At 23.0% G+C, this 16745-nt stretch overlaps 1 protein-coding gene across 1 annotated transcript in view; it reads right to left on the reverse strand.

The window, feature by feature from the left end:
• RhoGEF3 (Rho guanine nucleotide exchange factor 3) overlaps positions 1–16745 on the reverse strand; it is a 710057-nt gene that overhangs the window by 427044 nt on the left and 266268 nt on the right. Inside the window, exon 6 of the mRNA XM_075305340.1 lies at positions 4029–4625. Within this exon, the coding sequence (XP_075161455.1) occupies positions 4029–4625 (597 nt within the window). The remainder of the gene's footprint in view (positions 1–4028; positions 4626–16745) is intronic.

The raw sequence follows: 16745 nt of genomic DNA on the forward strand, positions 1-16745 counted from the left end.
AATCTTGACAAAATTTTCTATAGAAATAAAATTTTGGACAAAATTTTCTAAAGAAATACAATTTGAAAAATTTCCCTTGAAATAACATTTTGAATAGAAATAAAATTTTGACAAAATTTTCTATAGAAATAAAATTTTGACAAAATTTTCTATAGAAATAAAATTTTGACAAAATTTTCTATAGAAATAAAAATTTGACAAATTTTTCTATACAAATGAAATTTTGGACAAAATTTTCTATAGAAATAACATTTTGGACAAAATTTTCTGAAGAAATAAAATTTTGAAAATTTTCCCTTGAAATAACATTTTGAATAGAAATAAAATTTTGACAAAATCTTCTTTAGATATAAAATTTTTTATTTCTATAGAAATAAAATTTTGCCGAAAATTTTCTATAGAAATAAATTTTTGCCGAAAATTTTCTATAGAAATAAAGTTTTGACAAAATTTTCTATAGAAATAAAATTTTTGCCAAATTTTCTACAGAAATAAAATTTTGACAAAATTTTCTATAGAAATAAAATTTTGCCGAACATTTTCCGTAGAAATAAAATTTTGTCGAAAATTTTCCATAGAAATAAAATTTTGACAAAATTTTCTATAGAAATAAAATTTTGCCGAAAAATTTCCATAGAAATAAAATTTTGACAAGATTTTTCACAGAAATAAAACTTTGACAAAATTTTCTATAGAAATAAAATTGTGACAAAATTTTCTATAGAAATAAAATTTTGACAAAATTTTCTATAGAAATAACATTTTGATAAAATTTACTATAGAAATAAAATTTTGCCCAAAATTTTCTATAGAAATAAAATTTTGGCAAGATTCTCTATATAAATAAAATTTTGACAAAATTTTCTATAGAAATAAAATTTTGACAAAATTTTCTATAGAAATAAAATTTTGACAAAATTTTCTATAGAAATAAAATTTTGACAAAATTTTCTATAGAAATAAAATTTTGACAAAATTGTCTATAGAAATAAAAATTGGACAAATTTTTCTATACAAATGAAATTTTGGACAAAATTTTCTATAGAAATAAAATTTTGGACAAAATTTTCTAAAGAAATAAAATTTTGAAAAATTTCCCTTGAAATAACATTTTGAATAGAAATAAAATTTTGACAAAATTTTCTTTAGATATAAAATTTTTTATTTCTATAGAAATAAAATTTTGCCGAAAATTTTCTATGGAAATAAAATTTTGACAAAATTTTCAATAGAAATAAAATTTTGACAAAATTTTGCCCAAAATTTTCTAAAGAAATACAATTTTGAAAAATTTCCCTTGAAATAACATTTTGAATAGAAATAAAATTTTGACAAAATTTTCTCTAGATATAAAATTTTGTAAAAAATTTTCTATAGAAATAAAATTTTGCCGAAAAATTTCTATAGAAATAAAATTTTTGCCGAAAAATTTCTATAGAAATAAAATTTTGCCCAAAATTTTCTATAGAAATAAAATTTTGCCCAAAATTTTCTACAGAAATAAAATTTTGCTCAAAATTTTCTATAGAAATAAAATCTTGACAAAATTTTCTATAGAAATAAAATTTTGACAAAATTTTCTATAGAAATAAAATTTTGACAAAATTTTCTATAGAAATAAAAATTTGACAAATTTTTCTATACAAATGAAATTTTGGACAAAATTTTCTATAGAAATAACATTTTGGACAAAATTTTCTGAAGAAATAAAATTTTGAAAAATTTCCCTTGAAATAACATTTTGAATAGAAATAAAATTTTGACAAAATTTTCTTTAGATATAAAATTTTTTATTTCTTTAGAAATAAAATTTTGACAAAATTTTCTATAGAAATAAAATTTTGACAAAATTTTCTATAGAAATAAAATTTTGGCCAAATTTTCTACAGAAATAAAATTTTGACAAAATTTTCTATAGAAATAAAATTTTGCCGAAAATTTTTCATAGAAATAAAATTTTGACAAAATTTTCTATAGAAATAAAATTTTGCCGAAAAATTTCCATAGAAATAAAATTTTGACAAAATTTTTCACAGAAATAAAATTTTGACAAAATTTTCTATAGAAATAAAATTGTGACAAAATTTTCTATAGAAATAAAATTTTGACAAAATTTTCTATAGAAATAACATTTTGACAAAATTTTCTATAGAAATAAAATTTTGGCAAGATTCTCTATAGAAATAAAATTTTGGCAAGATTCTCTATATAAAAAAAATTTTGACAAAATTTTCTATAGAAATAAAATTTTGACAAAATTTTCTTTGGAAATAAAATTTTGCCCAAATTTTTTTATATAAATAAAATTTTGACTAAATGTTCTTTAGAAATAAAATTTTGGCAAGATTCTCTATATAAATAAAGTTTTGACAAAATTTTCTATAGGAATAAAATTTTAACAAAATTTTCTATTGAAATAAAATTAAGATTTTTTTGCTTGGCATTTTTTTTTTGGTAGAATTTTCTTCAAACTTTGTTTGATTGTTTTTGCTCGAGTAGAGTGAGGGAGCCACCGTGGTGCAAGGATTAGCATGCCCGCCTTGCATACACAAGGTCGTGGGTTCGATTCCTGCTTCGACCGAACACCAAAATTTTTTCAGCGGTGGATTATCCCACCTCAGTAATGCTGGTGACATTTCTGAGGGTTTCAAAGCTTCTCTAAGTGGTTTCACTAGAATGTGAAACGCCGTTCGGACTCGGCTATAAAAAGGAGGTCCCTTGACATTGAGCTTAACATGGAATAGGGCAGCACTCAGTGATAAGATAGAAGTTCACCACTGTGGTATCACAATGGACTGAATAGTCTAAGTGAGCCTGATACATCGGGCTGCCACCTAACCTAACCTAACCTAACCTTGCTCGAGTAGCAATTGTGCATATCATACGGGAAGAAGCCCACCTTGCATACAAAGCTGCAGGGGTTCAGTCCAAGTTTCGACCAAACACCAAAAAGTTTTTCATCGTTCTCCTCTCAGTATTACTGGTGACATTTCTGAGTATTTCAAAGCTTCTCTAAGTAATTTCAGCGTAAAGGGAAACGCAGTTCGGACTGGACCAAGCCACGATTTCGTAGTAAATCACTGTGCGCCATCACCGAAGCAGTAGCGTCCCAGACCAACTTCAGAGAAGGAATATGATCACCCCAAACATATTTCAAGAGCAAAATGTTATTTTTGGATGGTTATCGTTATTTTCTGGAAAATTATTTATCTGATTTAGGCAAACATTTATACATTTGCCGAGAAAGCAACATATTCCATGTTCACAGTCTCAAAATAACATTTTTCTTTTGAATTTCTAAAATTATTAACCTATCTGAGGTTTCTTTAGCCTCAGCTAAATTGATAACAATAGCCAGAAAAATAGTTCTGCAGGAGAAAAAAATTTGAGAGTCATTGGAAGAGTGTAGATTGGAAGATAAAGATAGAGTTTATCATAAAATTTGAGAATATTGTTTAACCATTGTCATTAATACATTTTTTTTTTGTAAAATTTTATGTAATTTTAAAATAATGAAAATACGGAAATTATTTCGTCAAAAAAAAAAAATTAGTTATAAATTTCAGATATACCCTGTTAGAACTAAGGTTAAGAAAATTTATTGGATGTGATTCAAATTGTTTTTGTTTTTTTTCAGTGTTTTATAAAAATTTTTAGTCATTTCCAAAATTATTAACCTATCAGAGGCTAAAGAAATGAAAAACCTAGGCTGAGCACAAGAGCCAGAAAAATACTGGCAACATTGATGGCAGGGAGAAAAAAGTTAGAGAGTCATTGGAAGAGTATGGATTGGGAAATAGAGAGTGGGTTTATCATAAAATATTGTTTAACCGTTGCCATTACTACAATTTTGTTGGCAAAATTTGCTGTATTTTTTTTCAAATACTAAAAGTTAAATTATTTGATCAAAAAATTTTTGTTAAAATTTGTTTATATTTTTTTGTGAGTATTTCATAAATATTTGCAGACATTTCCAAAATTATTACCCCATCTGAGGTTAAACATAAAGCCATGGAAGAAAAACTTACCTCATGTTGTGATGATTTTCGATAATGCCATCAAGCCAAATATCCGGTAGAGACATGGTACAACTCAATCTCAAATGCTCCAACAGTCTATTTTGTGTTATTGAATTCTGATGTCGTTGTTGCATTTTTTGTGGTTTCCGTGGTATTCTTGGAAAACTTTTGATATCATTGCCACTGCCATTGAGAAGGTTTGATGTAAGCGAAAACTTTGCATTGCAATTGGAACTTGATGTTGAACTGATGCTGGGATTTTTGCTTTTGCCATCACCACTGACACCGCAAGCACCATATCCAACACTGACTGCCATACCTCCATTGATATTTTTATCTGTACAACAAACACTAACGTGGCTACTTTGACTACCACTGGGACTGGTGGTAGCACTAAAATGTTTGGCACTTGAGTTTTCTAGACTGGCAATAGCTATAGCTGCTCTATCAGAGATTTCCACTGTAGTCATCGGGAAAAAGTTGACTTTTGCCTTTGGTGGTGATGATTTTGCTGCTGAGGTGGCTGCTTCAAAAGTTTTGCCACCATTAGATGCAACTACCTTCGTCCTTGTCGGTGGCTTTTCATCATTGGCACTGAGCCTAAAACTAAAGGAGTAAACAGGATAAGAACAACATCCTCAGCAACAACAAAATTCAAAGCCCCAAAAACAAAAAATGATTTATGAATAATTATGAATATTTCAATAGCATGGCAATATGAAATTTAAAACTTTGATTACTTTAGAGCACACATCGAAGGAAAGTTATTCGCTTGTTTTATGACGACAAGGTCATTTTGGTGGAAGTAAGCCTTCACACAAAAGACTTTAGAAAATATTGCCAAATATTTCTATAGAAAATTTTAGCAAAATTTTATTTCTATAGAAAATTTATGCAATATTTTACTCCTATAGAAAATTTATGCAAAATTTTATTTTTATAGAAAATTTTGTTAAAAGTTTATTTCCATGGAACTTTTTTGCAACATTTTATTTTTATAGAAAATTTTTGCAAAATTTTATTTCTATAGAAAATTTTTGCAAAATGTTATTTCTATAGAAAATTTTTGCAAAATTTTATTTTTATAGATTTTTTTATAAAATGTTATTTCCATAGAAAATTTTGTAAACATTTTATTTCTATAGAAAATTTTGTCAAAATTTTACTTCTATAAAAAATGTATGCAAAATTTTATTTTTATAGAAAATTTTGTTAAAAGTTTATTTCCATAGACAATTTTTGCGTCATTTTATTGCTATTAAAATTTTTTGCAAAATTTTATTTCTATAGAAAATTTTGGCATAACTTTATTTCTATAAACAAGTTTTGTAAAATTTTATTTCTATAGAAAATTTTGTCAAAATTTTATTTCTATAGAAAATTTCGCCAACATTTTATTTTTATAGAAAATTTTTGCATAATTTTATTTCTATAAAAAATTTTTGTAAAATTTTATTTCTATAGAAATTTTTTGCAAAATTTTGTTTCTATAGAAAATTTTTGCAAAATTTTATTTCTATAAAAAATTTTTGCAAAATTTTATTTCTGTAGAAATTTTTAGCAAAATTTTACTTCTATAGAAAATTTATGCAAAATTTTATTTTTATAGAAAATTTTGTTAAAAGCTTATTTCCATAGAAAATTTTTGCAACATTTTATTGCTATTGAAAATTTTAGCAAAATTTTACTTTTATAGGGGTTTTTTTTATAAAATGTTATTTCCATAGAAAATGTTGTCAACATTTTATTTCAATAGAAAATTTTGTCAACATTTTACTTCTATAGAAAATTTATGCAAAATTTTATTTTTATAGAAAATTTTGTTAAAAGTTTATTTCCATAGACAATTTTTGCATGATTTTATTGCTATTAAACTTTTTTGCAAAATTTTATTTCTATAGAAAATTTTGGCATAATTTTATTTCTATAAACAAGTTCTGTAAAACTTTACTTCTATAGAAAATTTTGTCAAAATTTTATTTCTATAGAAAATTTTGCCAACATTTTATTTTTATAGAAAAGTTTTGCATAATTTTATTTCTATAAAAATTTTTTGTAAAATTTTATTTCTATAGAAATTTTTTGCAAAATTTTATTTCTATAGAAAATTTTTGCAAAATTGTATTTCTATAGAAAATTTTTGCAAAATTTTATTTCTATAGAAAATTTTTGCAAAATTTTATTTCTATAGAAAATTTTTGCAGAATTGTATTTTTATAAAAAACTTTTGTAAAATTTTATTGCTATTAAACATGTTAGCAAAATTTTATTTATATAGAAAATTTTTGCAAAATTTTATTTCTATAGAAAATTTTGTCAAAATTTTACTTCTATAGAAAATTTATGCAAATTTTTTTATAGAAGATTTTGTTAAAAGTTTATTTCCATAGAAAATTTTTGCAACTATTGATTTCTATAGAAAATTTTTGCAAAATTTTATTTATATAGAAAATTTTGGCAAAATTTTATTTCTGTAAAAATTTTTGCAAAATTTTATTTCTGTAGAAATTTTTTGCAAAATTTTATTTCTATACAAAATTTTTGCAAAATTTTATTTTCGTTTTGTTGGTTATTGTTGGCTTCTCTTCAATCGTTATTGTTGTTTTTGATCTCAGCTTAAAGCCATGCATTGACTAAACTACAAGTGTAGCTTAACCAACAGAGGAAAAGTATGCTTGTCAAATTTATTTGGGCAAAGCCCTATAGACTGCAAGATGGTTGGATGTACAGCTGTTTCGGAATTACCACATTCATCATCAGCATCCTCTACTTGCATGGCTTTAAGCTGAGATCAAAAACAACAATAACGACGATTAAAGAGAAGCCAACAATAACAAACAAAACGAATGAAGATAGAGGAAGCACGCTCAAAAACAAACCCAGCCATTTACATTCAAATCGATGATTTGAGTTTGGCAAAGGAAAAGAGATATGCTTGCAAATTTGTTTTAGGCAGTAGCCGACTATCAAACCCCTTTTTCGGAAGGTTCAAGTGTAGTTCACTTTGGGTTGAGTGCAGCGTTGCCAATTTAGCGTTTTTCCCGCTAGATTTGGCTTTTTTTGAAGACGTTTAGCGGGAAAAAAATGCATTTAGCTTTTAGCTTTTTTTCTGGCTTTTTTTCATGACCCTTTTAGCTATTTTGGGCTTTTTTTATTTTCGACATGTTTCTATTGAAATATGGATAAATCGGCGTTTTTATCTAAGCCTTGCTGCAAGTATAAGGGTTTCCATATATTTCAAAGCTCAGTTGAAACATTAATAATGAGTCTAGTCATTATGCGGGCATTTTTGTAGCAAATACACCTTGTAAAGTTTTTTCATTATATACATAAAAGTTATCGTAAACTTTAAATCTACTATTACCATACAAATTTGTTAGATAAACTGTCCGTAAATTATTGGGAATATTATCATTTGACTCGTTTATCCTTTTTATGTTATTATAATATTCTAAAGTTATTACGATATTACTAAATTAAAATAGTAGATGTGAATAGCTTTGTGCACTGAAAAAATATGTCGTCTCCTTAATATACGAACGCGAATTTTGGTTATAATAGCATTTGTGAATTTCTTTTATATAAACTGTTTTCCTTGTCCAAAAGACGATAAAGTCGTTTTGTCCTTATAATTAAGTGATTGAACTTAAAATGGGTATGTTTTCATGAAAGAAGGAAGAATTAATGAAATAGTCTTTAAATGTGAGGAGTTTTTGCATCTTAACCACAAACCAAAATAGCGTTCAAAAATAGAAGATGTTTTTCAACACTTTATTTTAAAAACGTATATATACAATAATTTCTACTTGAAGTCGAGTCTGAATTTGGAAATTTAAGTTGGCGTTAGCACGTTTTTGAAGCACTTTGATAGCTCATGAAGAAAAGGAAAATGTTTTTACTGGGAAATGTAAACTATAGGTATTTTCTACAATTTAAATAAAAGTAATGTATTTCGAATTTTTCACAATTTCAAATCCAAACTAAAATTTTATTTAAAAAAATGACAAATCATTTTTTTACCAAATCCAAAGCGTTCTTAGATCATTTAATATTTTAAAATAACAAGTAAATAAAATAGAGGTGTTGGGAAGGTAGCTCCCACAAAACGAAGGACTTCCAGTAAAAAATTTGTGATAGTAATCAAAATGTATCGAATACGCAAACAGAGCTAATATGCCTTAGATATTGTTACAGTCTCACAGAAGTGGAATTAAAATGAAAATAATATGCATTGTAAGTGAAATAAAGCCTTTAAGTTAGTTAAATTTCAATCAAAAATGTGACTTTTGATACAAAAAAATTTAGCTTTTTTCTAGCTATTTTTTTTAGCATTTTTTAGCCTTTTTTGGCTATTTTTTTGGGCAAATCTAGCGGTTTTTGGTGAAACAATTCTGGCAACGCTGGTTGAGTGAATTACCCGAATTTATTCTGATAATTGGTTGATAGTTTTGCTGCAAGTAGAGCATGCTGATGAGGAATGTGGTAATTCCGAAACAGCTGTACATCCAACCATCTTGCAGTCTATAGGGCTTTGCCCAAATAAATTTGACAAGCATACTTTTCTTCTGTTGGTTAAGCTACACTTGTAGTTTAGTCAATGCATGGCTTTAAGCTGAGATCAAAAACAACAATAAAAATTTTATTTTGGTAGATTTTTTTTTAAATGTTATTTCCATAGAACATTTTGTCGACATTTTATTTTTATAGAAAATTTTGTCAAAATTTTACTTCTATGAAAATTTATTCAAAATTTTATTTTTATAGAAAATTTTGTTAAAAGTTTATTTCCATAGAAAATTTTTGCAACATTTTATTGCTATTAAATTTTTTTGCATAATTTTATTGCTATTAAAATTTTTTGCAAAATTTTATTTCTATAGAAAATTTTGTCAAAATTTTTTTTCTATAGAGATTTTTTGCAAAATTTTATTTCTATAGAAAATTTTTTTGTACAATTTTATTTCTATAGAAAATTTTGTCAAAATTTTACTTCTATAGAAAGTTTATGCAAAATTTTATTTTTATAGAAAATTTTGTTAAAAGTTTATTTCCATAGAAAATGTTTACACTATTTTATTTCTATAGAACATTTTTGCAAAATTTTATTTTGATAGAACATTTTTGCAAAATTTTATTTTTATAGATTTTTTTTTAATTGTTATTTCAATAGAAAATTTTGTCAACATTTTATTTCTATAGAAAATTTTGTCAAAATTTTACTTCTATAAAAAATATATGCAAAATTTTATTTTTATAGAAAATTTTGTTAAAAGTTTATTTCCATAGAAAATTTTTGCAACGTTTTATTTCATTACAAAATTTTTGCAACATTTTATTGCTATTAAAATTTTTTGCAAAATTTTATTTCCATAGAAAATTGTTGTATAATTTTATTTCTATAGGAAATTTGGTCAACATTTTATTTCTATAGAGATTTTGTGCAAAATTTTATTTCTATGGATAATTTTTGCAAAATTTTATTTCTATAGAAAATTTTGTCAACATTTTATTTTTATAGAAAATTTTTGCATAATTTTATTTCTATAAAAAAATTTTGTAAAATTTTATTTCTATAGAAAATTTTGTCAAAATTTTACTTCTATAGAAAATTTTATTTTTATAGAAAATTTTCTTAAAAGTTTATTTCCATAGAAAATGTTTGCATTATTTTATTTCTATAGAAAATTTTTGCAAAATTTTATTTTTATAGAATTTTTTTTAAATGTTATTTCCATAGAAAATTTTGTCAACATTTTATTTCTATAGAAAAATTTTTCAAAATTTTACTTCAATAAAAAAATATATGCAAAATTTTATTTTTATAGAAAATTTTGTTAAAAGTTTATTTCCATAGAAAATTTTTGCAACGTTTTATTGCTATTAAATTTTTTTTGCAAAATTTTATTTCTATAGAAAATTGTTGCATAATTTTATTTCTATAGAAAATGTTGTCAAAATTTTATTTCTATAGAAAATTTTGTCAGAATTTTATTTGTATAGAAAATTTTTGCAAAATTTTATTTCTATAGAAAATTTTTGCAAAATTGTATTTCTATAGAAAATTTTTGCAATTTTTTTTTTTCTATAGAAAATTTTGTCAAAATTTTATTTCTATAGAAAATTTTGTCAACATTTTATTTTTATAGAAAATTTTGTCAACATTTTATTTTTATAGAAAATTTTTGCATAATTTTATTTCTATAGAAAATTTTGTCAAAATTTTATTTCTATAGAAAATTTTATTTTTATAGAAAATTTTTGCATAATTTTATTTCTATAGAAAATTTTGTCAAAATTTTATTTCTATAGAAAATTTTTGCAATATTTTATTTCTATAGAAAATTTTTGCAAAATTTTATTTCTATAGAACATTTTGTCAAAATTTTATTTCTATAGAAAATTTTGTCAAAATTTTATTTCCATAGAAAATTTTGTCAAAATTTTATTTCCATAGAAAATTTTGTCAAAATTTTATTTCCATAGAAAATTTTGTGAAAATTGTTTTTTTTTTATAGATTTTTTCTTTGAATTGGAAGAGGACCGCATCCTCGTGTATTTATATCCAATCCCTTCACAGTTATATAGACAGACATTACGGGTTCATCCTAAAATCTCCGCCAATTTAGGCATCTTCTTCAAGAAATTTAAGTTTTCTTTACAACACGAAACATTCCTTCAACTCAAAGCAAATGAAATTTAACGAATGAAACAATGTTGGGTAAAAGATTAAGACACCGTAGATACGTAGAAAAGTAAATGGTTGCTGTTTCACAAATAGGTATTCTAGTGCCATTACAAAAAAGGTAAGATATCCTTGATGTTTGTTTTGTTTTCCGGTAGGAAATAAAAAAAAAATACGAAAGGATTTTTCATCACCAAAATTACGAGAAGAGAGAAAAAAGGTTAAATTCATGGAAAGACATAGGCGAGAAGTATTTACCCAATGTTTGGAATTTTTGAGAAAGGTGCTATTACTCTAATGAATTGCGGAATATGGCATTTTGATGACAGGGATAGAGATGGAAAAGGTCCTTAGTCCACCAAATGGACATTAGAATGATTTTTTTAAGAGTTCACATCATTAACACACACACAATGCTAATGGTAAACAATTACTTACAGAGATTGTATGAAACGATTTGGTTTTATTGTTGTTTTTATTATATCGTGATGTTGTTTCATCAACTGCACTGAAGTTTTAGTGAAACTGACAGATGGAAACTAGGACTGAGAACATTTGTCATGTATACAAAAAAAAAACCCCAAAGACATTTTTAACATAAATATTTATTTTACCGAAAAAATTTAATTCAATTGTGAACGTCGCACGAACGATTATTTTTTAAAACTTTCGACGTGGATCAACTCAACAACAGTGCATCGATAGTGAAATTTTTGGCGATAAAGCTCCACCAAGTATCAGTGTTTATCAATGGTATGGTGAATTCGACAGAGGTCAACAACAAATTTTGTCAAAATTTTATTTCTATAGAAAATTTTTTGAAAATTCTATTTCTATCAAAGATTTTGTCAAAATTTTATTTCTATAGTAAATTTTGTCACAATTTTATTGCTATAGAAAATTTTCTCAAAATTTTATTTCTATAGAAAATGTTGTCAAAATTTTATTTCTATAGAATTTGTCAAAGTTTTACTTCTATAGAAAATTTTGTCAAAATTTTATTTCTATAGAAAATTTTTTGAAAATTTTATTTCTATAAAATATTTTGTCAAAATTTTAATTCTATAGTAAATTTTGTCACAATTTTATTTCTATAGAAAATTTTCTCAAAATTTTATTTATATAGAAAATCTTTTCAAAATTTTATTTCTATAGAAAATGTTGTCAAAATTTTGTTTTCATAGAAAATTTCGTCAAAATTTGGTTTAAATAGCAAATTATGTCATAATTTTATTTCTCTCAAAATTGTATTTCTATAGTTAATTTCGTCAAAATTTTATTTCAATCGAAAATTTTGCAAAAATATTATTTCTATAGAATTTGTCAAAGTTTTACTTCTATAGAAAATATTGTCAAAATTGTATTTCTATAGAAAATTTTATTTCTATAAAAGATTATGTCAAAATTTTATTTTTATAGTAAATTTTGTCACAATTTTATTTTTATAGAAAATTTTCTCAAAATGTTATTTCTATAGAAAATTTTTTCAAAAATTTAATTTCTATAGAAAATTTTTTCAAAATTTTATTTCTATAGCAAATGTTGTCAAAATTTTATTTTCATAGAAAATTTTGTCAACATTTTATTTCTATAGAAAATTTTGTCAAAATTGTATTTCTATAGTAAATTTCTTCAAAATTTTATTTCAATCGAATATTTTGCAAAAATTTTATTTCTATAGAATTTGTCAAAGTTTTACTTCTATAGAAAATATTGTCAAAATTTTATTTCTATAGAAAATTTTTTGAAAATTTTATTTCTATAAAAGATTTTGTCAAAATTTTATTATTATAGTAAATTTTGTCACAATTTTATTTCTGTAGAAAATTTTCTCAAAATTTTATTTCTATAGAAAATGTTTTCAAAATTTAATTTCTATAGAAAATTTTCTAAAAATTTTATTTCTGTCAAAATTTTGTTTTCATAGAAAATTTTGTCAAAATTTGGTTTCCATAGCAAATTTTGTCACAATTTTATTTCTCTAGAACATTTTGTTAAAATTGTATTTCTATAGTAAATTGCGTCAAAATTTTATTTCAATCGAAAGTTTTGCAAAAATTTTATTTCTATAGAATTTGTCAAAGTTTTACTTCTATATAAAATTTTATCAAAATTTTATTTCTATAGAATTTGTCAAAGTTTTACTTCTATATAAAATTTTATCAAAATTTTATTTCTATAGAAAATTTTTTGAAGATTTTATTTCTATAAAATATTTTGTCACAATTTTATTTTTATAGTAAATTTTGTCACAATTTTATTTCTATAGAAAAATTTCTCAAAATTTTATTTCTATAGAAAATTTTTTCAAAATTTAATTTCTATAGAAAATGTTGTCAAAATTTTGTTTTCATAGAAAATTTTGTCAAAATTTTATTTCTATAGTATATTTCGTCAAAATTTTATTTCAATCGAAAATTTTGCAAAAATTTTATTTCTATAGAATTTGTCAAAGTTTTACTTCTATAGAAATTATTGTCAAAATTTTATTTCTAAAAAAATTTTTTGAAAATTTTATTTCTATAAAAGATTTTGTCAAAATTTTATTTTTATAGTAAATTTTGTCACAAGTTTATTTCTATAGAAAATTTTCTCAAAATTTTATTTCTATAGAAAATTTTTTCAAAATTTAATTTCTATAGAAAATTTTCTCAAAATTTTATTGCTATAGAACATTTTTTCAAAATTTTATTTCTATAGAAAATGTTGTCAAAATTTTGTTTTCATAGAAAATTTTGTCAAAATTTTATTTCTATAGAATATTTTGTCAAAATTTTATTTCAATCGAAAATTTTGCAAAAATTTTATTTCTATAGAATTTGTCAAAGTTTTACTTCTATAGAAAATTTTGTCAAAATTTTATTTCTATAGAAAATTTTTTGAAAATTTTATTTCTATAAAAGATTTTGTCAAAATTTTATTTTTATAGTAAATTTTGTCACAATTTTATTTCTGTAGAAAATTTTCTCAAAATTTTATTTCTATAGAAAATGGTTTCAAAATTTAATTTCTATAGAAAATTTTCTCAAAATTTTATTTCTATAGAAAATTTTTTCAAAACTTTATTTCTATAGAAAATGTTGTCAAAATTTTGTTTTCATAGAAAATTTTGTCAAAACTTTATTTCTATAGAACATTTTGTCAAAATTGTATTTCTATAGTAAATTTCGTCAAAATTTTATTTCAATCGAAAATCTTGCAAAAATTTTATTTCTATAGAATTTGTCAAAGTTTTACTTCTATAGAAAATTTTGTCAAAATTGTATCTCTATAGAACATTTTTTGAAAATTTTATTTCTATAAAAGATTTTGTCAAAATTTTATTTCTATAAAAGATTTTGTCAAAATTTTATTTTAATAGTAAATTTTGTCACAATTTTATTTCTATAATATTTTCTCAAAATTTTATTTTAATAGTAAATTTTGTCACAATTTTATTTCTATAATATTTTCTCAAAATTTTATTTCTATAGAATTTTTCATAGAATTTTATTTCTATAGAATTTTTCATAGAAAATTTTGTCAACATTTTATTCCTATAGCAAATTTTCTCAAAATTTTATTTCTATAGAAAATTTTTTCAAAATTTTATTTCTATAGAAAATTTTTTCAAAATTTTATTTCTATAGAAAATTTTCTCAACATTTTATTTCTAAAGAAATTTTTTTCAAAATTTTATTTCTATAGAAAATGTTGTCAAAATTCTATTTCTATTGGAAATTTTGTCAAAATTATATTTCTTTTGGAAATTTTGTCAAAATTATATTTCTATAGAAAACTTTGTCAAAATTTTATTTCTATTGGAAATTTTGTCACAATTTTATTTCTATTGGAAATTTTGTCAAAATTATATTTTTATAGAAAATTTTGTCAAAATTTTATTTCTATAGAAAATTTTTTCAAAATTGTATTTCTATAGAAAATTTTGTAAACATTTTGTTTTCATAGAACATTTTGTCAAAATTTTGTTTTCATAGAACATTTTGTCAACATTTTATTTCTATAGAAAATTTTGTCAAAATTGAATTTCTATAGAATTTGGCAAAGTTTTACTGCTATAGAATTTGGCAAACTTCTATAGAAAATTTTGTCAAAATTTTATTTCTATAAAAATTTTTGTTTTTATAGAACATTTTGTCAAAATTTTATTTCTACAGAAAATTTTGTCAAAAGTTTATTAATATAGAAAATTTTTTAAAAATTTTATTTCTATAGAAAATTTTGTTAAAATTTTATTTCTATAGAAAATGTGTTCAAAATTTTGTTTTCATAAAAAATGTTGTCAAAATTTTGTTTTCATAGAAAATTTTGTCAAAATTTTATTTCTATAGAACATTTTGTCAAAATTGTAGTTCCATAGTAAATTTCGTCAAAATTTTATTTCTATCGAAAATCTTGCAAAAATTTTATTTATATAGAATTTGTCAAAGTTTTACTTCTGTAGAAAATGTTGTCAAAATTTTATTTCTTTAGAAAATTTTGTCAAAATTTTATTTCTATAGAAAATTTTTTGATAATTTTATTTCTATAGAAAATTTTATTTCTATAAAAGATTTTGTCAAAATTTTATTTTAATAGTAAATTTTGTCACAATTTTATTTCTATAATATTTTCTCAAAATTTTATTTCTATAGAATTTTTTTTTATTTTCATAGAAAAATTTGTCAACATTTTATTCCTATAGAAAATTTTCTCAAAATTTTATTTCTGTAGAAAAGTTTTTCAAAATTTTATTTCTATAGAAAATGTGTTCAAAATTTTGTTTTCATAAAAATTTTATTTCTACTGAAACTTTTGTCAAAAGTTTATGTATATAAAAAATTTTGTTAAAATTTTATTTCTATAGATAATGTTGTCAAAATTTTATTTCTATAGAAAATTTTGCAAAAATTGTACTTCTATTGAAAATTTTCTCGAAATTTTATATTTTGTAGAAAATTTTGCTAAAATTTTATTTCTATTGAAAATTATGTCAAAATTTTATTTCTATAGAAAATTTTTGCAAAACTTTATTTCTATAGAAAATTTTTGTAAAATTTTATTTCTTAAGAAATTTTTCTCAAAATTTTATTTCTTAAGAAATTTTTCTCAAAATTTTATTTCTGTAGGACATTTTGTCAACATTTGATTTTTGTAGAACATATTGGAAAAATTTTATTTCTATAGTAAATTTTGCTAAAATTAATTTTAGGAGGAAGTACTCGCTTCCTACGTATCTGGTAGGAGACTGAAAAAATACTCTATCCAAGAGATAGAGAAAATCGAAAAAATTGTCTCATCTTAATAATAATAATGATATCTACATATAAACAAGTATATATGGCCGTAAGTTCGGCCAGGCCGAATCTTATGTACCCTCCACCATGGATTGCGTAGAAACTTCGAATTACTAGAGTTGTGGTATCTTAAAACTTCTTAACATAGTTTTCTAAATTGTGGGTTAGTCCATATGTGGTATATATTAGACAAAAAAGTTATATATAGGTAAGCCTAGAAATAATTACGAATCGAAATGGACTTTTTTCGCGATACGTAGAGAGCCAGAATTGAAATATGGGGGTCGCTTATATGTGGGCTATATACAATTATGAACTTGATATGGACCAATTTTTGTGTGATTGGGGATCGATTTATCTGAGGGCTATATATAACTATAGACCGATATGGACCTAGTTAGGCATGGCTGTTAACGGCCATATACTAGCACAATGTACCGAATTTCAACTGACTCGGATGAAATTTGCTCCTCCAAGAGGCTCCAAAACCAAATCTCGGGATCGGTTTATATGGGGGCTATATATGATTATGGACTGATATGGACCACTTTTGGCATGAATGTTACATATCATATACTACCACCACGTACCGAATTTCAACCAGATCGGATGAATTTTGCTTCTCCAAAAGGCACCGGAGGTCAAATCTGGGGATCGGTTTATATGGGGGCTATATATAATTATGGACTGATATGAACCAATTCCTGCATGGTTGTTGGATACAATATACTAACATCACGTACCAAATTTCAACCAGATCGGATGAAT

The sequence above is a fragment of the Haematobia irritans genome, chromosome 4 (assembly GCF_050003625.1).
Source record: "Haematobia irritans isolate KBUSLIRL chromosome 4, ASM5000362v1, whole genome shotgun sequence".
Taxonomy (NCBI): Eukaryota; Metazoa; Arthropoda; class Insecta; order Diptera; family Muscidae; genus Haematobia; species Haematobia irritans.